The sequence below is a fragment of the Chaetodon auriga genome, chromosome 21 (assembly GCF_051107435.1).
Source record: "Chaetodon auriga isolate fChaAug3 chromosome 21, fChaAug3.hap1, whole genome shotgun sequence".
NCBI lineage: Eukaryota > Metazoa > Chordata > Actinopteri > Chaetodontiformes > Chaetodontidae > Chaetodon > Chaetodon auriga.
In genome coordinates, this window is record NC_135094.1 from 7628597 (window position 1) to 7650956 (window position 22360).

A 22360-nucleotide genomic window follows, 5' to 3' on the forward strand; every position below is an offset into this window, starting at 1 on the left:
CATTTTCTCAACAGCAAACAACCCTCCACACGCTGGTCCAGACCACTGCTAAATAGGCCAGGTAGATCCTTGATGAGGAGCACTGCTGTACTCAAACATCAGGTAATAAAGCACTAAATGCCTACGAATAAAAGAAACGAGCAAACAACCAGGACAGAAATGGAGTTTAAGCAGAAGCGTCCTCTCCCTCTCTCTCTCTTTCAGTCTCCATCTACAAAAGTCCTTCTGTAAACTCTGTCTCATAAAGGTTTTCTCTTGTCTCCACAGTGAACAACATTTTGTCTTTGCAGTCATAATCACTCATTTTCGTTTTCCTGTATTTGTTGTCTCTTCCACAAACTGCTGAAAGTGTGACCCTGCTGTGTAATACAGGAAAAGGCACAGTTGCACTTAGGAAGAGGTAGTCAGATGGCAAGGTAAAGTCCTGAAAATATTCTAAATATACAATTACAATTATCTTTTATCCAAAAGGATGCACATGTTGGTGCCAGTAATCCTACTGCCTCTCCAAAATGGGTCATGGCGACCACCATCTACTGTAGGTAATACAGGGTTAAGAACCTACTTCAAAAAACCCAAACTATCCTTTTAGCACACAGACATGAGTTCCTTTACTCTCATCATTGATTGGATGATAATCATTTGGTTTACAATAAAGGGTACTTGAAGTTACACCTACTACTGCACAGGATCTAAAATACCGTAAATGTGTACCTGCTTAGATGAGTTTTTTGTGGTAGACAGATCTGCAGAGGGGACAGGATGGTCTGCCCTCTACTGTAAAGGCCTCAAAGGCCTCCAGGCAGAGCTGGTGGAAGAGGTGGGAGCAGGACAGAAGCACAGTGCGCCTGTGTTGTCCATGGCTCGGTGCATCCGCTGCTGTTGGAGGGCTCGGGCTGCGCAGTGCAGTCAGGCAGATGGGGCAGTCCCATTCTCCTCTCTGGATAACCTGCCAGCAGAGAAAACAGCATAAGTCCTTTGACTAACTTAAGAATTTACACCAACAAATGTATAGTGAGAGGGAATTTTTGCATGTTGACTAATAACAGTGACTTTATTCCCGCTGCTGCCATTTCATCATAAAGACCCTAATCTGTTGGCAACTGGCTGACAGGTTTGATCGGACAAAGGGTGATAACATGTTTATCAGTGATCCTTAAGAAAACAAAGCAACACACGCACAGCTCCGCCAATGATTAACCTGAGACAGCTTCCTGTATTTAGGGGCCAACCTGCCCCGCCGTTAAATGTTTCATAACGAGCTGCACTCCGCTTTATAGAGTTTGCACCCGTGAAAAAGGTGCAAGGTATGTGTTGAAAGCACATTCACTGCTTGATACTCCATGTCAAGGCTGAGCCACTCCTGCCTTGTGCTCAACCTTTTCACACCAGATAAAGAAGAAGAAGAAGAAAAAAAGACATCTTCTTTGCACACACCCCACGCCCCCCATGGAAAACGGTCCTGGTTGCAATGAAAGCCAACAATGGAGCCTTATGGAACAGCAAATCTTAATGTCTTTTCAATTCCTCCGCAGCAGTCCAGGCGATGAAAAGCCTGCCGTGCATTATCAGACTGGTTCGTGTTTTTTGTAAACACGGAGGATTATTAGCCTACCCGCTGCCATTCACTTAGTAAAGTGAATGATCACCTCTGGAGAGATGTGTACTTTCTATCCAGCAGCTGTGATGCTGTCGTCCCCATGCAAGCGTTAACATGTCAAGAGAAAGGCAAGGCAGGGAGAGGAAGAATCAGACTAGGATTAGATATTTTCACGGGGCCTTGTTAGCGGACAGAAGTGGCTCCGGGTTGAGCTTCTTGTTCCTGACCTGCCTCTGTATTCGGTCCCAGTCGTTCTGCCGAGGTTCGGAGACGTGCTTTCTCTCCAGCTGCTGGAACACTCGTCTGCTTGCTGACAGCGAGCGGTTGATATCACTCAGAAAAGCCTCCGTGTCGGTGTGACAGTATCGGACAAAGCTGTCATTCAACTCCTGCAACTAATTAGAAAAACCATTTTAGTGGCACAAAGGAGGCATGTTTCATTCAGATACACAATAGAGTCGTGTTGTCGGCGAAGGCTAATTGTGTGTGTGTATTGTAATGGCTGAGGCATGCTGACAGGGCGCAGTTGTTAAACAGCCAGATCAATACAGTCACGTCTCCAACTAGCATGGAGAATTAATGGAAACCAGTAAAAAGAGGAAGATAGTGCTGGGAAACATGGAAACACACGCATCTCTGACACTTTCTCTGTCTGGGGATTTTATAAATTGGTCGTTTTAAGATGAAGGATATTCAAATTTGACTAGTTTTAGAGCGATAAATGAAAAAGTACTTCCACAGCCTGCAGAGTGAAGATGGCTTTGAAACAGCATTTACAGAAAACACAACTGAACGGCTAACTGAATGAATAAAACATAATAAAAACGAATACCTTTGACATTTTAAAGACAGTCTGCTTTTGGTATTCTTTCTGAGGCGGGCTGGTATTGGAGATTTGGGATTGTGACCGCTTGTCTTTCTGTTTCTACGATGTAAATTTCATGTATCTGCCCGGTCACCTCCTCCATTCAAACTGACCGATTTCACCAGACCTCTTTCAGCGTCTGTCCTCCAAGAACTCATCTGTCTCCTCCCATTTACAGCAGCTGTTGCTAAGCAACAATTAATGCCTGCATATGCATGTTTATATCCAACACATACTCGGCCGTCAGCGAATAAGATATTTATATGCGTAAGTTTCAGCAGCACTATCCATTTGACCAATTAACACACATTACTGCACAGAGCGTAAGCAACAACCAAACCATCTCCATGACAGCTGGGCAAACTGCATCCACTGATGGAAGACCATAAGATGTGGGTGAAAGGTCCGGAAAAATTAACCACACAAAGTGAGCCTTGTGATAAGAATTCTTATGAGTTTTGTATCCAAAGACATTCAATTCACCGTCTCACGAGACAGAGAAAAGCTGTAAAAACCTCCCAGCTGAAAAGCTCAAACTAGGGACGGTTTCAGACGTCACTTAATTGATTATTAAAATTCCCTGTCATTAGACTAATCTCTACATTAATGTGTTGCACCACATCTGGGAAAAGTGCTGTAATTACTGTGACATGTCACTAAGAGTAGCATTAACCTCAGCACCTGCTTGCACACATGTGCATGTTTTCTCTGCCTGTTACACACACACACAAACACACACACACACACACACACACACACACACACACACACACACACACACACAAATACAAACCCTATCCCTTGGCCTGTCACAGTGACATCAGAATTGCTTTACAGCTAGGCTTTTATCACTAATTAAACAACTGTTGACCATTCGGATGGAGGGTTTTATGAGCCTGGCTGACTTTTCAACAGTCAAGGCAAACAGTACAGCCTCTGGTGAACTTTGCCTTGCTCCACAGGAGATGCAGACGGGAGAGGACGCACAGGGGGAAGAGGAGGAGGTGCAGGGCAGAGGCGTTATCTCACAGCAATCCATCTACATGTCGGTAGTGTCCCCCTTAATGTGTTGACTCAGGGTCGTACCTCCGAAGTGAATAAAAATTGAAAGCTGGGCATCAGGATCAGCTGATAAGATTTCTGAAACTGATCTGATACGTCGAGGGTATTTTTCTCCAACGAACACCTGTAGCCTTGCGGTACAAAGATGCTTTATTGCCTCCTGCTATCAGGAGGAAAACTGAAAGACCGTCTCACACAGGTTCCAGCCCAGCACTAACATGCCTGTTTGCATTACAGTCAGCTAAGCAAATAAGTCTTCCCCTTGAAAATCAAGTCAATCAGACCTGTCAGCGCTGCGCTGCGCAGCTCAAAGCCCTTGAAGATCATCCTCAGTGTGACAAAAGACACGAGACAATCTCATGACCACCCACAACCACTGATTCACACAACTTGAATGTAAAGTGGCTGACAGCGTCTACGACTCCATCCTAAGCGTGTGGACCCGGACACGGCCTAATGTGTTAGAACACAGTTAATTGGCTCAGTAAATGCTATGTCTTTGTTTACGTGACATGTTAAAGGCACGGTTTATAGGGGAGATGATAGAGACTGACAGGGGGATGGGTAGGACACTCCGACCCTTGCAACACATTATGAGTGTGGCCCTCACGCGTTTGTCACTTTTGCTTAATCAGCCTCTTTGAAGCGCGGGAGCACTCTGCATGATTACAACACTGCACACAGAAATAAACAGAGCCTGTTCTTAAAGACTTGGGACATTCACTACATGTGTTGGAGCTATGACTATTTTAAAGCAGGGTCATGAGATGAATTTGCATGAGAAATTACTCTGTGTCAGAGCAATGGTGACCAGTCTCGTGTTTGGTCATCCAAGGCCTCAGATGGGGGAGGTTCACTAGGTGGCAATGTTCCCTTTTCCTGAGAACCAACATGAAGGCAACACAGCTTCAGAGTCAAACAACCCCATCCGCTGGCTGCTCCTGAGGCCACTTCAATAATCCGTCCATCAGGTCCAGTCGCTGCATGATTTATAGCTTTCAAATGGGACTAGAGAACAAAGTCTGAAATGACAACCCACGTCAGGTATTCAAAGAGTCTGGTCAACCTCACCTCTTCACCCTTTCCCATCCAACCCAGTAACGGAGCTACACACACCAAACATACATAGATAGATGAATGAATAGCAGACCCAAACATGCACAGGAGACATCATTGTGTTGACCCTGGAATGTCCAGACTGTTTGACTAAAACACAAAACTCTCTCCACATCAGTGGACAAACAGTGTATGATTCACAAAGCATCAAAGGAGCTTGAGAGGGTGAGAGCAGGTGAAGGTGTGTGTGTGTATCTAGGTAAGCAGTGGGGTCAGTGAGTCCCTGAAACCCATGTATCAATCCTCAAGATGTGATCTTTGCCACAGGCTTCAACTAAACCGTCTGAAAGTCTGAGGGTGAAGTGAAAAAGGAGACGTGAGGAGACAGATGATAGGAAATGTGACTTTGTGTATGTTCAGTGAGGTCCAAAGAGGATGATGAATCTGTACAATCTCATGATGAATCACGGCAGATTTTACGTCCAAACTCACCTTTGCTTCGAAGAATTTGCGTCGTAGCCGTTTGTCTTTTGGGCAGATGGATGTTCTCAGTGTTCTGTACCTTTTTCGAGCAGCATAGCCTCGCCAGCACGCTTGAATTCTACACACACGCGTGGAAAACATTCAGAGAGAACAAAGAAATAATCATCACATCACCTGAGAGGATGCTCTCCAAACTCTTCGAAAGCCAAGAGTCAATTGTTTCAAAAATGTGGTAAAATTCAAGATTTGCAGAGATTTGAAGAACACGCTATTTCCTGATTAGCTTCTTAGTGAGGCTAATTACTGAAAATGAGATGACATTATGGAAAACCTCACCTAAACTTGAACAGCTGAATGTTGATCATGTAGTTTGAAAGTCTTGTATTGGCTGAACGACTGCTTGACTTACACCACACATTAAAAACAAATATTTCACACATGAAACATATTTTAGCGTTTGAGGATGATTTTCCCTTCAGCACTACATGAGTATTTCATGCATTTCTTTTTTTTTACTTATTATTATTTCTGGCTTAGCACCTGGTGGCACACTGGTGTCTGAAGAGGCGAGCTGCATCGTGGATCACCCGTGTCTCATACTGCTCCTTTCTGCACATCGGGCAGCACTTCCTCCCAGAAAACCTCTCAAAGGCCTGCAAACATGCTTTGTGGAAAACATGAGAACAAGACAGCAGGACCTGAAAACAAGCAGTGACATAGGCTGCTTAGTATATGTGAAATAAGAACTGTATCATACATCTACACCGATCTTAAGAGTTTAGATTTCACAGGTTTCACGGGTTGATTCCAGGGGATGCTGCTCAACATGTATTGGTTTTCAGGTTTTCTTTAAGTGCTTAGGAAAGCTCTCATACAGCACGCAGTCTGTGCACATGTGGTGTGTGTGTGTCTGAGCCTTAAGCCATGCTAAATCTGTGTGTCCTCATGCACGTATGTGAATGTGCGTATCTGCTTTTAAGTGTTATTTGCTGAGAGGATAGAGGGAGTCAGCATGACCCCCCGTGGGCCTACTGGGACCTGGACTATAGCCTCTTCTACCTGTGAGAGGGACTCTTTTATCGTCTGAAAGGAGACAGCCACAGCTATGGGGCTTGGCACACAAACCAGTTTACTCAGATCTCTAGAGGGCAGGGGGGAGGCATATTGATTTCCCATTGTTTTTGGCCTGACCAACACACTCCATCACCAGTGAAAGGGCCCCCTGCAGTGTACAATTTCCAGGAGCTCGACAAGCCATTAGACCACAGAGAAATTTCCCTTCTCACAGTGCTTTAAGGCTACAAGCTGGAGTTTGTGGACAGACATACAATACAGAAATGGGATAAAAATTTAATGGAAAGAAAAGAAACCTTTTCTTTTTAAATTCCTTGCTGGTATAAAAAGAGAAGCAAATATTTCAGTGCAAACAACTGATTCAGAACAACCGCTGCTGTAAGCATTTTTAATTGTCATATTAATGCTTCAAGGCAACACAAGAACGCAGAACACAAATGCATTGTTACAATATGAAGGCTTGCAGGAAAATGCCAAATCAACAAAGATTTCCTCTTGTCACTTTCCCTTGTTAGCAGGCTCTAATTAACTTTTTTCTTTTTTTCCCCCCTGAGTCAAACTAATATTTACACGTGCATCTATGGCAACTGTGCTTTGTGAGGCCGCCTATTCTAGTCCCACATTCTTGAGGAGATTGGCATCTTAAAAGGGGATCGGAAAGGTGTAAAAGACTGAATGACCCTCACAGTAACACACTGATTGCTACATCATCACGTCACAGTTGAGTTCCAAGGCAGTATGGGTAAATTTGTACAGTTGTCTACACAGATTAGAACATACAGGAACTGCAGGGAGAGGTGGGAGGGGGGCTTCATGTGTGTATGTGTGTGTGCGCCCATGTGTGTATATGGAAACACAGGTATCCCTGAGGACAGACAGAACACTGGAAACATGTGAAAAAAAGGAAAGCAGGAGCTCTCTCACAGAGTATTAACAGTAGCTACTGTGTTGGGGGAATACCTGAGGCTGAAGGAGAAACTCCTCCCTGCATATTGCACAGGGCTGAGCTGATTCCCCCTGCTGAACAGACCTCGCCTTGACATGTGTCCATTCGTCCTCTGTCAGTCTTCCTGCAGGGGAGGCCACTAAACCCAACTTCTGAGCTAAAAGAAATAAGAAAAATTGCTAGTTAAATATTCACCAGTTACATAAAGTCTCTTCTCAGAGCGTTCGTTTTACCTAAAGATAAAGGCCGTGGAGCAGAGTCAAGCACATATTCTCTCTCCTCTTGCTCATCTTGTCTCTGCAGACCCCTTTCTTCCTGACTTCCTCTTGTTTGAGGATTTCTGGGTGCTCTTCTTTTGCATCTCAGCAAAGGGTCAGAAAGTGAGAAGTCAGGGTGCAGCAGGCTGCGTGTGATGTGGTCTTGAAATGCAACTGAGGTGATCACCAACTTGTTGCAAGCTTTAGATGTCAAGCCCTGCAAAAAACATGACCTAAATGCTCATCACTGCACTTACATTAAGTGTTGCGTAGCAAAACTTCATAACCCTGGCAAAGTAGAAAATGTAGACTTTATATTTATAACAGGATAAGCAATAAATACACGTAAATGCATTCTGACAAACGCTGTCTAGACCAAATAATAGCAAAATGCAGGAACAAATCACTGCATGGCCAAATGGAAAATGTTACAATTGCCAAAGATAATTTACCAATGCAGCAACGAATGTGTGAAAGAAATTACTTTTAAAACCGACACAAAGTGCCAGGCAACGGTATATCCTCCGGTTTGCCCAAAATATGGCGAGTCTAACCTCGTTTTACGCAGAAATTAGAGAAAACACTTGTCGTTTTTAATGTAAACTGAACCGAAACGGAGCTCAGTTCACACAGGTGTTTGCTAACTATCTCATTAAGCTAGCAGGTGCGTAACAGGCAACGTCACAACTTAACGTCGTCCTACTAACGACGTTTCAAGCCCACTATAAGAAAGTCTAAAGGCTAAATGTACGTGTAAGGAGAAACTCCGAAGATATATCTACCACAGCTTTTCAAATTAGCACATTTTAATTCATCAACAACTTCACAAAACGGGGTGAACAGCAGCTAAAATCCAAACCTTCCGCATTGCCATCCTATCACCACAGTGTTTGAGCAGTTACCAGGTAACCAGTCCATGTCCCGCCTCCTCTCCACGCGGTGCTTCATCGGTGCATCTGATTGGCTGAGCTGAGACATTTTGTTTAGCTGATTGGTTATTGTTTCCAATCTAAAAACACCATAAATTCAATTGTATGAAAACTAATAATGGCGTAATACGTTAAATCTCCTATTTGCCAATCAAAACTCGTCTGTGTTTTAAATTATGTTCTAAGCGTTTAAAGCTTATATCATAATATATGTATATTCAAATGAGATAAAAACAACAAATATATGTTAGAAAAGAGGTAAAAGTTGTATAAACCACAGAGCAAACAAATGAGTGATATCTGACAAAACCTACTCAAGTGAACTAAAACTCACAATCAAAGAGGAAAAAAGAAATGAGAGCATGACTGCACCCCTCCTCAGAACAGGTTTGAGGTATCTGTACTTTGGTACTTTCATCCGATGAGATATTACAAACAGTGGTTGATTAAATTCTCAACAATATTCAGAAACGTTAGAATTTAATTTAAATGCTGCGTACACCTTCACACATTAGTAATAATAATCAAATACCATTCTGCTGCATAATTCAATCTTTTACCACTCATATGGAAACAGCAGAGTAACTTGGTTCAGTGAATGTCAGGCCATCTTTTACTTGTATTTCTATATTGCTGTACAGCTATTCTTTTTTCACTGAAATAAAAGATCTGAATACTTCTTCCACCACGGCTGAAAGCTTTCTATGTCTATCCCCTTCTATCACCATACAAAGACAATTTTGCACTTTGAAAACTATGTACTGTGTCTCAATCTCACTAATGATTATTTTATTGTCAGGGAGTTGTCAGTGAATAGTTGGAACCTGACCAAAGGAGGTTAGTCTATGTGTCTAGGTGACTCACCGAGCTGTCGTCAGAGTAGGCACTGAACAAAGCTAAGCTGCTCATACCTGTGCTGTGAGCTAAGGGATCCCTCCCAGGTCACCCTCACATGGAAAACCATACACACAAACAGTCCAAACCGTCTCTTTTTGTGAGCCTGATGAAAAGTTTGCTTTATTTCTCACACACGGCGTGGGGGTGTGTGACTTTTAAAATGCTTTGCAGCCTTGATTGACTTTGATGTGTTCAGTCAGAATTGGTGAAAACAGATGGCCGGGGAGAGGGCTAACGGTGAGGCCTGTCAATCTAGGGAGCCTTCTAAGAAAACAAAGTGAAGACCTGGCTCTGGGAGAGGAGGAAACCCCTGAGCTTCTCAAGAGGCTGCTGCATTCTTGAGATTAGGGCAAGAAAAACGCAGACCACTGCTGTTAATGCCCCAGACAAAGGCGTGGAACAATTTATTAGTTAAGAATTCAAGCTCAGAGCTCAATCAAAGGCCTGTCGTCCACAATGGCAGACTTGGGGCTTTGGTTTGTTGTTTTAAAGTAAATAATCATGCTTAAAAGATATGGCAAAGATGGGGCTCAAGTCCCCCCTAAAGCCTGCATTCTCAACTGTCATCAGAATGGATTTCAGCGTGCGCTTTTATTTTCAACAAGTACATTGTTTGTCTTTTTCTTTATGAATACCATTTTAAAGAGCTTTTTATTTGACTTTCTTCCTCCCGGACCTCTTTACCTGATCTGTGGTATTTTTGAAAAGACAACTCACCTTGACGTGCAAAGAGCTGATGACTTAAGCGAACGGTTAAAAAAAGGAGGGGGGAAAAAAAATCTGTGTGCAGGAAGTGCTTTGCAAATTCGCACCCACAACAGGTTGAAAAGGAATATAATCTGTCAGTTCTTCAGCGCTCATGCATATTGCTATGGTGCTGAGATAAAGCTGCCACTTTGATTCATCTCAGACACCTGTAGAAAATATCATGTGAAACGAAAATGACGGTAATCAATACTTGAGTAAATAAAGCATCCAGCCATGAGTCAACACTTTCATGATACTGAGTCGGTTCATGCACATAAAACGGGTCTGTGTCCATACATCATACGCTCTGATATATTGCATTGTTGTCAAATGAGTAATTGCTGTGAGATATAGATGAGAGAGGGCAGCCCATAATGGTTAATTAACAATTATGTCAGCCAGTGAGATGACCAGGAGACCAATCACTTTGATAGGAGACAGTGGAGGGGGACAGAAATCAAATTATTTTATGACTTGACCCATAATGCTTCCCTAACATGACTTTAATCACTCCATGGTGGATAGGAGTCCCCCATGGCTATCTAAGAGTGAACCAGTCAGGAGTGGAGGACGGCGAGGCTTCACTATTTGCTGTTATCTCCTGCATCATTGCTGAGTAAGTAAGCTATAAAAGAACACAGCCATCATTACAGCCATTTCTTTTCAGAGAGATGGAGCTCCTAATGATTAGACATGTCCTTTGTAAATGAAATACAAATCACCTCAGGCTTTTGGTTTTACTTCATTTACTAAGTGCTACATTACCTCATACTTTGGACCTAACAATGGATTTCCTATAAATCTCCGGGTAGTTGAAATGATGAAGGGGCTCACATATCACGAAATGTGCCAGTGCTTATTAGCACTTGAGAAGTTATTGATCGGGCATTTTGATTAATGTCCGCTGGGGGCTACGGTGGCATTCAGAGGCCCATGGAGGCCCCAGTGTGCAACTGGCTGGGACTTCTCCCTCTCAATTACCTCCAGTTTGTGCTGACTGCCAGCCTGAGCCCTGGCGAGACGACAGCCACTGCAGCATCCCGATGCCAGGAATAATAGGAACTCACCCTCTATTTCCCAATTCTTCTCCATTATTTAGACATAAACATATTGAGAGCAGGAGAATGGCTGTGCATGGTTTGCTTATTGGATATAGTGTAGTGTATGTGTCAGGACCAGTGTTGGAAAATTGTTAGATAGGCTCATTAGCAATGTTGTGCGGACAGCATATGGTTCAAAACCAAAGTTTAATTTTTTGAGATGCATTTTCAGTTGAGACAATAATTTGGATAGAGGCGAGACAAACCAGACCTCCTTTAGCTACTATTGCTACACCAACCTTCTGTTGTCACACCACATAAAATGCAATTTATAATGATACTGGTGGCAGATTTAACACTTTAAATGTCATAGAATTTGTGAAACAATGAGTCCTTTATTTAAGACAGAGGTAGACGGAAACAGACTCCTCATTTCTGGCCGGCGGCTGAAATAACTGTCGCTGTACCTAGCTAGCTGTACAAGCTAGCTAATTAAGCTAACGTTAGTTCTATGAGTTGGCTGAAAACACTATCTCTTAAATATTTCCAGCTGACTTGTTATAAAAATCTTGTAAAAGAAGTTTTGCATATTCATTGTATTTCTGTATCGAGCTAGTTAATCATAGTGTTGTAAGTATGATAAGGAAAAATGCAATTTCCAAACTGAGTATTATTTCATCCTCAGATAAACCTCTTTTGCTATTAGCTTAGCCTCCATTTTTGGACAAGAAATACTATTGTGTTTCAGTAGGATTAGGACTCAATAGCAGACACGCAGACAGGGAGTTTGGGTGAATAGGAATTTACTGAATGAGCAACGAGTGGTGACTCGAGGAAACTCGTAGCTGGGAAGTCCTGAGAATAGCAGGTGAGGCAAGAAGTACTGAGGTGGGGAACAGTTCATAGATTCGCTGGAGCACTCAGGTGGTGTGAATACTAGTGTTGAGGGCACTTGGTAATGGAGGCACAAGTGAAGCAAGGTAGTGGGGGTTGAGGGTTTGAGGCTTGGGGCAGGTAAGAGGCTGGGCAGCATGGGGCTGGAGTTCATCAGCACTGATCAAATACAGAGAAAAAAGACACAGGAGATCAGGCCCAGGGGATAAACTCAAAAGAACGCGAAGCTAGATAATAACTACAACTCATAACACTGGTAAACGGCCAACAATACCACAAAGCAGCAAAAACAATCTGGCAACAAGTCTTCAGCGGTCCACTGCCTTTATACTGAGCCTGATTGTGATGAGTCTCAGCTGTGTGGCAGCCAGCTATCAGCCACCTGGAGAACCACACCCAGCCTCTGCCAAAAAAGGACACACAGGAAACAACCCCACACCTCTCCACAGCACACAGGAAAACCCAAGTTTTCCAAACCACCACAAATACAAGAGCTTAGATTCATGCTTTATTGTCAAATTTCGAACATTATATGCTAGATCCAATTACTAAAGTAAGCTACTAGCTAGCCTGTCCTGCTAAAGTCTGCAACCCCACAAGGGCTTCTGAGACTAATGTAAGGGGTCACCATGTAAAGTAAAAAAGCAAAAACTAACTAAATCTTTGCTTTTTTTACTACAAATATACTATAATAAGTCCTTAAGGCCTCTACAAATTGAAGAATTGGAGAAGGAGACCTGCTAACATGCTCATAATATGCAACCTGTTATGAGGAGCCACTATGCTATGTATTAAGGGATAATGTGCTAAAAAGGTTTGGAAATACGGCATTAATCTGTCAGAACAACTGAATTTCAGTTTAGGTTACTTTTGGCTGAGCTGAATGTGCAGCTGTGATTTCAATGTAATGTCAGTGCAGTGGGAACCAATAACTTCTGGCATGGTGGTGCGGCCATCTTTCTCCATAATGGACAATAATTGAGCAGAATCCATCACTATAGCTAGAAATAGACCACCATAATGGCCATAAATTGTGCCCTGCGAAGGCATGAGCACTGAAAATCTAGCCACCCCCGCTGCGTCTGAGAGGCTGTGCAACTTCTACACATTCCCTTTCATCCTTACATTTTGACTCCATGCTGATTACATACAATGCACATCCACTCGAGTCAAATCATACCTTTTAAGCACAGTCAGTGCAGAGTGCAGTCGATTGACCTTTGCAGCGTGTTGTAGGCACAATGTGCTGCAGTAATTCCGCTAAATAACAGATGCTCGATTGAAAACTTTACATCAGATTTGTCTGATTTTCAGATCCATCAGTTCTAGGTTAACACTTTTTGATTATATTTCTAAGATCAGCTCATTAAAAAATATAAAAGTTGGAAATACAGAGCATTGTTTCTCATAGCTATGGAGAATTATACACTTATCCATGAACCCTCTCAAAGAGGAGCTACTGTAAATGTAATTAACTTATTTCATTTTTTTAAAGGAGCACCTGAATTAAATAAGCAGGGCTGCTGGAGACCAACTTCCAAACTCCACCATAAATCAGCACCAGCCGCTATTTCATCTGATTGAGCGAGTGCAAAGAGCCTGAAGTTTGCCTGTGCTGTGGGGAATGTGTTTGTGGTGAGTCTCATAAATGCCAAGTTCTTTGGGCAATAAGAATAAATATCACAACCACTCTCTAGAATTACCACATAATTGGGGACTTTCCGCGTCTGCACAGGACCCCGCTGTCTCCACCTCCTACCCTACATGCACTACAACGGATGAGTCCATATTTAGGTGAAGAGGGGCGGGAACATGGTGGGAAGAGCCATATTTAGCTCATCAACATGCACAATTTAAGCAATTTAAGACTGCTTCAAGACAACAGTAAAAAAAAAAAAAAAGGGTGAGCAGCATAAGTGAGCAACATAAAAGGGTCCATAGGGTTCATTTTACATTTTCTAGTTATTGTTTTTTTTTTACATTTTGAATATTATTTTTAAGCATGGTGTGAAAGAGGTGTGTGCTTAATATTGTGTTCCACGCTATATACTAATTCTACAGTAAGAGGGTCACTGCATAAACAATGGAAAACATGAAAAAAAAAAAAGTGTATTGGAGGATGTCGGTATGGATTTCTAAATTTGCTTGATTTTTGAGTGTGATATTTCACAATACACAACAGAAGTGTGTGTATTGATGGTGTAAAAGTGTTGTGAACAGTGGTGACACAGCTCTGGGACCGTTTCAGAAAAAACAAACATAAATAATTAAACCTTTGTTAAAAATAAAAATAAAAAAAAATTGACAGTTTTCCAAGGGCAAATTTGTTTTCACAGCCTGCACATGTACATAAATCCTCAGTATGTGATACATAATATATATAATATAACCAGCCAGGAATATCTGTTTTTGGCTAATCCAATGACTTAAATACCTGACAAATAAAGTTACATCATTATATTGATGAAAAATCATATAAAAACCAAATGATGCCATAAAGCAGTCCTGCTCATTGATTTGCAGCATTGCCCATAATGGCCCAACACACCCACAGATATAAATGGATAAATGCCACACTATAAATGGTATGGGAAAATCTCTGGCACTGAACAAATCATCCAGTCTCATGGTATATATCATCATAATCTCCCACCCCTAATAAACACCCACATATCCTTACATGTAGCTATGCATACAGTCACATCTAAACATGCAGAGCTCAACAAGGTAATGTATTTATGGATGCTTTGGCAATTGGGATGAATTCTTCTGCCAAAGCTGCTCCTCTTGATTGTACATACTGAATGGTGTTGGTATGTACTGTAGTATAAACTTGGGAGAGGCAGCTCCATCACAGTGCAGGACTCTGATTGGTTTAGCCAAAGCAAGCCAGGTGGTGGGAGGTGTTAGTGTGAACGGTGTCATTCAAGACCAAAACCAGAAATGGAGGAAATTTTTGAGAATATTATATATATTTTTTCTAATAAGGAAAATTAAAGATCAGTAAGAAAGCACCGGCGCATCCTGATTGGTTATGGGTTTAGGATGCATCACTGGTTTAAACCTTTGTTTACTGCAGTCTTTCTCTACATACTACATCTCGTTTGGCACGGATCATGTCTCATTCCCAGCTCAGCGTTCAGTATGAAGCTGTCAAGCATCTGCTCTAGTAAAACAACCCCGAACAATCTGATCGTCAAAAGCAAAGCCAATCATTAAAAAAAAACATCAGATCTCGGCCGTCTAAACGACACATGTTGCTTCACCGTTCAGAGGGCAAGTCATTCAGCATCGCTCGCGCACTTCAAAGCTTGTTGAGAGTCTGCCAAACAAGCGCAGTCTCTTGGTTTCTTGTTGTAATTTTAGTGCGTGATGAAAGGTAAGGCAGCAACACTTATTTACTCGTTACTCAATGTGCCAAAGGTGCAGCCACAGATGTTTTTGTTTCCATTATCTGTCTCATCGAATCTACTCCTCTGATCATCTGATGAATGTTTATTTACGAATCTCAGCTTTAGTGGCAGCGTTTGAAAGAGAACATCAGATAACTCCATACTAATGACATAAACCCCATACCTAAAATAACTAACCACCTATTTACCTATTATCAAGATTTCCTTCCAGTAATGAGAAGTTACAGTAAATGTGAGGGTTTTTCCTGCGGCGCAGAATGAATTTGTAACTTGTAAGTTGCTGATGTGATGTTTGACTGTCACCGCTTAATTGCATTTCCCATGGTGCATTCAGGTGAGTGCAGAGGAGTTTGAGCGACAGATTGTAAAACTGGTGGCTGATGGGAAAATTGGAGACTGGAAAAGCTAAATAAGGAAGCGCTGGAGCAAATATAGACAAGCAAAACAATATCAAAATCTCAGTAATGTATCTAGAAATAATGCCATTCTGCATCTACAGCGTATATTCACCTGTTCCACCCTTCACAAGCCAAAATAATGTCTTTTCCCCGTGACACAATCAGTTTTTCCACATGCGTGTGATTTATGTCAAAGCCTTTAATTTACATAAGCTCCTCCAGGCGGGACTGATCCAGAAAGGCTCCCCTGACCCGTGCTCGTCATGTTAAGTGCAGTGCCAGGTAACATTTCTGCATGAGTTGCATCGATTCACTGGCATGTGAGGGGACACCAGTGGAGGATCCAGCGGGAGAAGTGACAGGCTACTGGCTGTTTGCCTGCTCAGTCTCCACTGCCAAAGTAAACAGGTGAGCTTCTCATCTTTTCACACCTCCGCCTGCTCCTGACAGAGAATCACATGGAACAGAATCAAAAAGAAGGTATGGACAATAGCTTGGCCTACTTACAGGTAGCAAAGGTGTTTTGATAGTCAAAGTTGCTTTATCAGACTGAATATTTCAGGTTAAACTTCTGCTCTATGTAATTTTGCTTGGAATATGGGAAAAGAGCTCCTGTACTTGCAGCAGCTCTCATTGGCCGGATCATCGGGATAGACGTGAGGATCTTTCTGGCTAGACGAGAGCTGAAATGGAAGATCAAGGCTCGCCTTGTTTACATTCCTACATATAGTCCCACTCAACATATCTCATTTGACACCACAGATCAATTTTAGGAGAGATGAAGTGGGGAAGAACTCATGAAATTCAAACATTTCTCTGATGTATATTCCAATTCGCTTGACCTTGTGATAGGGTCAATAGCGCAACGTCAGTCACGATGAGACGGCTTTGTGTTTATTTCCCCCTCAACAGCTGTCAAATACTCGTGCTGAAAAGCAGGCTGCTGCAGCTGCCTGCTGGGAACCCAAGATGTCATACAAGCAGCACAATACCTGGCCATCAGAAGCTGACAACCTTTGAACTGTCACTCCTCAAAACGGCTGAATCCGCCGAGGCTAAACAAGACGTGTCAGGCTAAACAAACTGGCGTGTAAGCAGACATTTTGAAGGTCATGCAACACGGGAACCACAGACGAATTCTTTAAGAAGCTCTCTGACCATACAGAGATTTACACACACACACTCACCTACTGTACATGCACGCACACGCACACACACTCTACAGTGTACACTCACACCTTGCCCACGCAGCAGTGACTTCAAAAGGAACAAGGAGATAAAACAAAATGAATTGCAGACACATCAAGCCTCCCATGCCCTTTAAAGCTTAATTATACCTGTTGGGGTGATGAGAGACACATCACAGAACCTAGTGATTAATAAACAAACGGCGCATCCCATAAAGCGTCTGACAAGTCCCTGCTCATCGCCCCTCACACTCACAGTCTGGGCTCAGGTGGAGTGCACATATCAAAGTGTATCAAACAGGAATGAAGTTAGCCCAGCCTTGGCCGGGGCCTAACCCCCCGTCCTCCTTGTCCTCGTCTCTTGGCCGTCTTTGCGCTCTATCTCCTGCACCTGTCCGTCTGCGGGCCGATGAGAGCATCATCCAGACACGTGCTTCAGAGCGCCAGCCTCAGTCTGAGCTTTCATCTTTCATGTCCAGGCCCAGATCACTCGACTGGGGCTTTGTACCCGCCGACGTGGTAAGTGTCGCGTTTGCTGGGGTTTTGTAAACAGACACACCTTTTGTGAAAGATGATGTGAATGAGATGAAGTTACTAACTGCTGGAGCTGTGCTGTTGCTGAAGGAAGGGGCTGACCTGAGGCTAAGGGCATATTAGATTGCCCCGTCTTGACAGGGCTACGTGTCGAGTGAGATTCAAAGTTGCAGCGAGCACTTACAAGAAGTAGTCAAAACTCAGGAGACACCAGCAACAAGACTTCCATCAGTGGCAGTAAGATTGCAGTTCTCGACAAACAGTTATCGTCTGTGCCGTCCTGCTTCATAACAGTGGTGAAAAATGCCATCCTAAATGCCATTATGGGATATCTCATTAGAATCACATTCTGATTAAGACGCTCATATCTTGGAGAAGGTCTGCACTGATGCACAGGTGCATAATGCTAATAGACCAAATGTGCTCCTTTGGGTGTACAAATAGAGTCAAACCACTATCAATATATATGCGCTGAACATTTACATTTAATCTTTGCATGAATTGTAATGAACTTGAACCCAAACACCGACAAAATGAGGCCGTAAGACCTAAACTGCTTGTTATTTTGTCAGACTTTTGGTATTTCTTAAGCCCCTCACCAGTCACTGTGTTATTATGCGGTTGGCGATGCATGCTTCTTTCTCTAAGCTGCTTTAGCCAAACAAATGTGATTTAGCCTAATCATTTCACTCAGACAAGTTGGCATTGTTTGGGGTGTTTTTCCACTTCGTTTGCATCAAACACTGTTGGTATACTTCAGACACGTGTGCTGAAGTTTCAGTCCAAAGACAGCAAAGAGCACGGTGAATTTCCACCTGGTTGGCTGTCATAAGGCTCCAGTTTTTATAACAAGACAGCACAAATGCCCATAAATAATGGCAGAAATCTGAACTATTTGATAGGAAACACTTAAATTCAACATTTTTAAGGCAAATTAGCCAAACTGTAAGTCATTGTAGGTGCTGGTTCTCAGGTTTGGCTTCAGGTAAATGAAATATCTTATAGCTTACAAACAATTGAATAAGCCACAAAATGTAAGACCGTTTGATTAAGCGAAACATCTGTAAGTATACTATGAATGCAAATTAGGCAAATTTAATTCCAACTTTGCTGAGATACACATTAAAGGCTGTTAGGTGTCAGACAACGGCTACTGTCATAACTACCGTTATTAGGAGAGCCTGTGTGTTGTACTGCTGGGGACTGGTGATAGACTTGGACCAAATGAAAGGGTTGACAGAGACACTAGAAGTGCGGTATAGTATAAATGATCATGCCTTACCATTGATTTAACTAATGATGAGTGCTCAGAGTGCAACAATAGTAATTTTGTCATAAAGCTGTCAGCAGTTAATCAATCTGTTAAGGGTTTCCTCCTTCAATGTAAGATTTATTAAACGTTCACGCTGGCGTGTCCGGACACGCTCAGGTCTGCCTACACAAAGAGAGTCGAAATGTTTCACAAGAACTTTGATGTTCCTATTTGTCACATCATTATTTCATACTAGCTACTTAGTGAATGGCATAAAATTAAGGTGACATAATTGTGCTTTTTTTTTTGTTCATGTGTGTAATGAGTTGACAAGACAATTTATGTCTCTTCTCTCACCTGTGTGATGACTCCTTTTTTTGTATTTGGGGCTCGAATATTTCGTCTGAGCTCCTCAGGCTGTGTCTCGTGTAGCCAAGACTTGCACGGTAGATGCCTAAAGGACTTTTTAGGCCTGCTGGTACATCTGCCAACAATAGGAATTTCCCCAGTTTTTACAACTCGAACACAAAGTGAAGATATCTGTAAAGATTTCGCCTCATTGTTTCCTTTTTGGAGGGTTCACGCCACTGAAATGTTTGACTGATGTTACCTCAGCTTAATCTCCCGTGATTAATGTAATGAACATTGCTCACAGGGCTGTTTTCTAATTACATCTCCTTTCATATTAAAAAGATAATACAGCAGACTTGTGGTATGGCTCATGTAAGCCTAATTTTACAAATAAGTGACTGAATAAAAACACTTTCAATCTTTCAATTCAGTCTTTACAAGCGACAAAAATGAACATGTTTATTGCCTTGCCTGTGAAAAATGTGCCTTTTGACACCCTACAATCGACCAAACTCAGATTCTGAAATAAGACAACAAAATATTTTAGGTTTTCGAATGCTTGTATTTAAATGAACACAATATTTTGGGGCAAAATGAACTCAAGCTGTGTCCTGCATTTGATACATGAAAAAGGCTTCATTTCTATCTGAACTCTTCTGAGAAACGGCAGCATTTTCTCACAGATTCACCATCCAAACCTCTCATTACACAAGGTAAACACAATAAAATCCCACTGAAAAGTAGATTTGAATTTTAACTAATATTTAGAATGATGTATGAAATTATTGTTTTTGCTGTTGGTGGTTGCTCCTGGTGCTCTTACTCTGCCACTTTGAAGTCAAATATTAAAGTGCTGTTTAATGTGGTCATGGGCTGTTCATATATTGCCTTCCGACTGTAGTCAGCTCCTCTTAAATACATAGCCAGGGCTGTAATTTTTACAAGTTAAGGCAAAATGCACTCTAAATACAGTATCATAGTTTCAAATGGCTGGGATAACCATCTCATTTTGTATATATCACCATTTGATATTCAGTCAGCCATCCTTTCTCTCATCCAGTGGCACGGTGTTATTAAAATGTATAATCATAGATTTTGTGAATGAAACGACTCACTGTCGAGTCAAAATGGCAGGTATGAAGCACTCACTTAGAGTATTTCAGACCCAGCAAGCCTCCAGGTGTGAATGTGTCATTTTATAGGCATGAAATCGTGTCTTTCTGAGTTGGACTATGAACACTTTGATATGGTGCAAAGACAGCAGTAACACACACGTAAATAAGTTGATATGAAGCTAATGGAAAGCCTGCTCTCTAATTGCAACAACCACATTATATCTGACGGTGTTAATCCCATTTTGATGGTGAGATTTGTAATTATATTGTATGCCTTTGAAAAGGACACATAGCAAATGTGCCGACACGCACGCACACTTCCTGTTTCTGGGCGTTTGTGTTGTTTTATCTTTATTTTTATCTCTGTTTCTATAGATGTGTCAAATCTGTTACCTAAACTGGTCTATAAATACCCCTGTTTTGACATGATTTGGCTTAAAATAACCTTTTATGTATTTCTAGCCCTCATCTGCTAAAATTGTCCTGAAATCGGGAGCATCAAAGCCGAATGCGCCGAATCTCTAAAGCGAAGTCCCTCTTGAGTCCGAGCCTTCTCTGGCGCTTATTAGGTTTTGTCTGCAGGTCTTGTCGGACGAGCAGATGATGAATAGGAGGGGGAACACTGCCGGTAGCTGGGCGCGGACCACCACATGCTCCCCTCTGCGTCTCCTCCACCAATATGAAGCGCTGCGGTGTTATGAGAACAGGATAGCTCTTGAGACGCTCGCCTTTCACTCCTGAGATGGTGCGTAAACAGAGCAGGAGCCGACAGATGGGCCTCAGCAAACTGGTCCCGTTGACCTTTCAACCCCACTGTCCATCACTCCCCTCGTCTCTATAAGAAAATGCAGCGGAATTCCAAGGAGATTATCATCCTTTATGTCCCTTGGTTTGCCACCCATTGCAGGCGGTGCATATACAGAATACACCAGGAAATGCAGAGCACATTCCCAGGATCCTTGCGCTGGAGCAGCGAGAACACCGTGTTCTGCTAATGTACTCGGTTACATAAAAGTTACAAAACATAAACACAAAATTATGCAATCTAATGTATGGTTAAGTGCTCGGGGTAAGATTCTAATCTGAAAAGGTACATTTTGGTTTGGCTGAATTGCTGATTTGAAGCGATGTTTCACACATACCCACCCTATGTGACAATAGCCTGTCCAAACAAATAGTGTGAATTCACCTCATGCTGCAAGCCCACCTCTTTTGTGATTATTATTACATACAGCAGCTGAGTTTGGATGCACATTCAGCTACTGTGCTGCTGCTGCTGCTGCTGCTGTTTACCTGTTCACATCATATGTATAGTGTGAGCGGTAATGAGAGAGTCGTCTGTCTGAGGAGGGATTTGAACTTGTATGGTGAGACAGTAGAAAGAGGAGACTAGCAATTTGGAAAATTATCACTTGAGATCGCCTGAAGCTATACTTTTGTATATTCTTGTTCTTATTTTCAACCTATTTCCTGGTATAAGTGGGATCTGCCCAATGTTTTAGGGGGTTAGCAGCTACTGTGAGGAGGCTGTTTCATTCATAATTTCCTGTGCATAATGTTTATTTTGCTTCATTTTACAGTGGCGCACTGCACACACACACACACACACACACACACACACACACACACACACACACACACTACAGTTTTCACTTACCTTTCTATAGGTGACTTTTAAGACATACCATATCAAACAAATTCAAACATTTCCTGAGCAGAAACAGCGTTCCTCGTGCAGATTTGCAGAGCTCGGCATTTGCTGCGCAGTGACATCTGCCTTAAATGAGCAATTACTGTATATTACTATTGTTTTTAATAGTTGTTTTACTAAACTTTCCAGCTTTACGTGATGTGATGTTTTGCTGTTTTTATGCTTAGCAACCCCGCATCTCGACCTCTTAAAGTGAGAGCGAAGGGGAGCCAAACTTTAAGTCTAAGGGGCCAAAGGTGAAGTTTCTGAATCTGTGCGAAATGAAGAAGATTCATTGACGTCCTGATGACCTGGGAAGCCACGAAAAGCATTAGATGCCATCCTGATCCATAAAATGTGTTTAGCAGCATGCTTCAATAGGGACATTATCATCTTGGACAACAGGAACATCATTAACTGTTTGCTTTCTTGGGCTGTCCTGAGCAAAAAACTGCACTACCTGTGTAGATTCTCAATCATGTTAATCATCAGGAGATATTTAAGATAGATATTTTCACTTTAAGACAAACAGTACAAACAGACTTAAAATGTAAAATGTCTTGTATGAGT

At 42.2% G+C, this 22360-nt stretch overlaps 1 protein-coding gene across 1 annotated transcript; it reads right to left on the reverse strand.

The window, feature by feature from the left end:
- Positions 1-599: 599 nt before the first annotated feature.
- rnf32 (ring finger protein 32) lies at positions 600-8217 on the reverse strand. The gene is made up of 7 exons (XM_076761225.1): positions 8203-8217; positions 7320-7560; positions 7101-7243; positions 5607-5764; positions 5076-5184; positions 1828-1995; positions 600-949 (listed from the first exon to the last, which is right to left on the reverse strand). Exons 1-7 carry the CDS (start codon positions 8215-8217, stop codon positions 719-721), a joined length of 1065 nt encoding a protein of 354 aa, XP_076617340.1. The 3' UTR covers positions 600-718.
- Positions 8218-22360: the final 14143 nt, after the last annotated feature.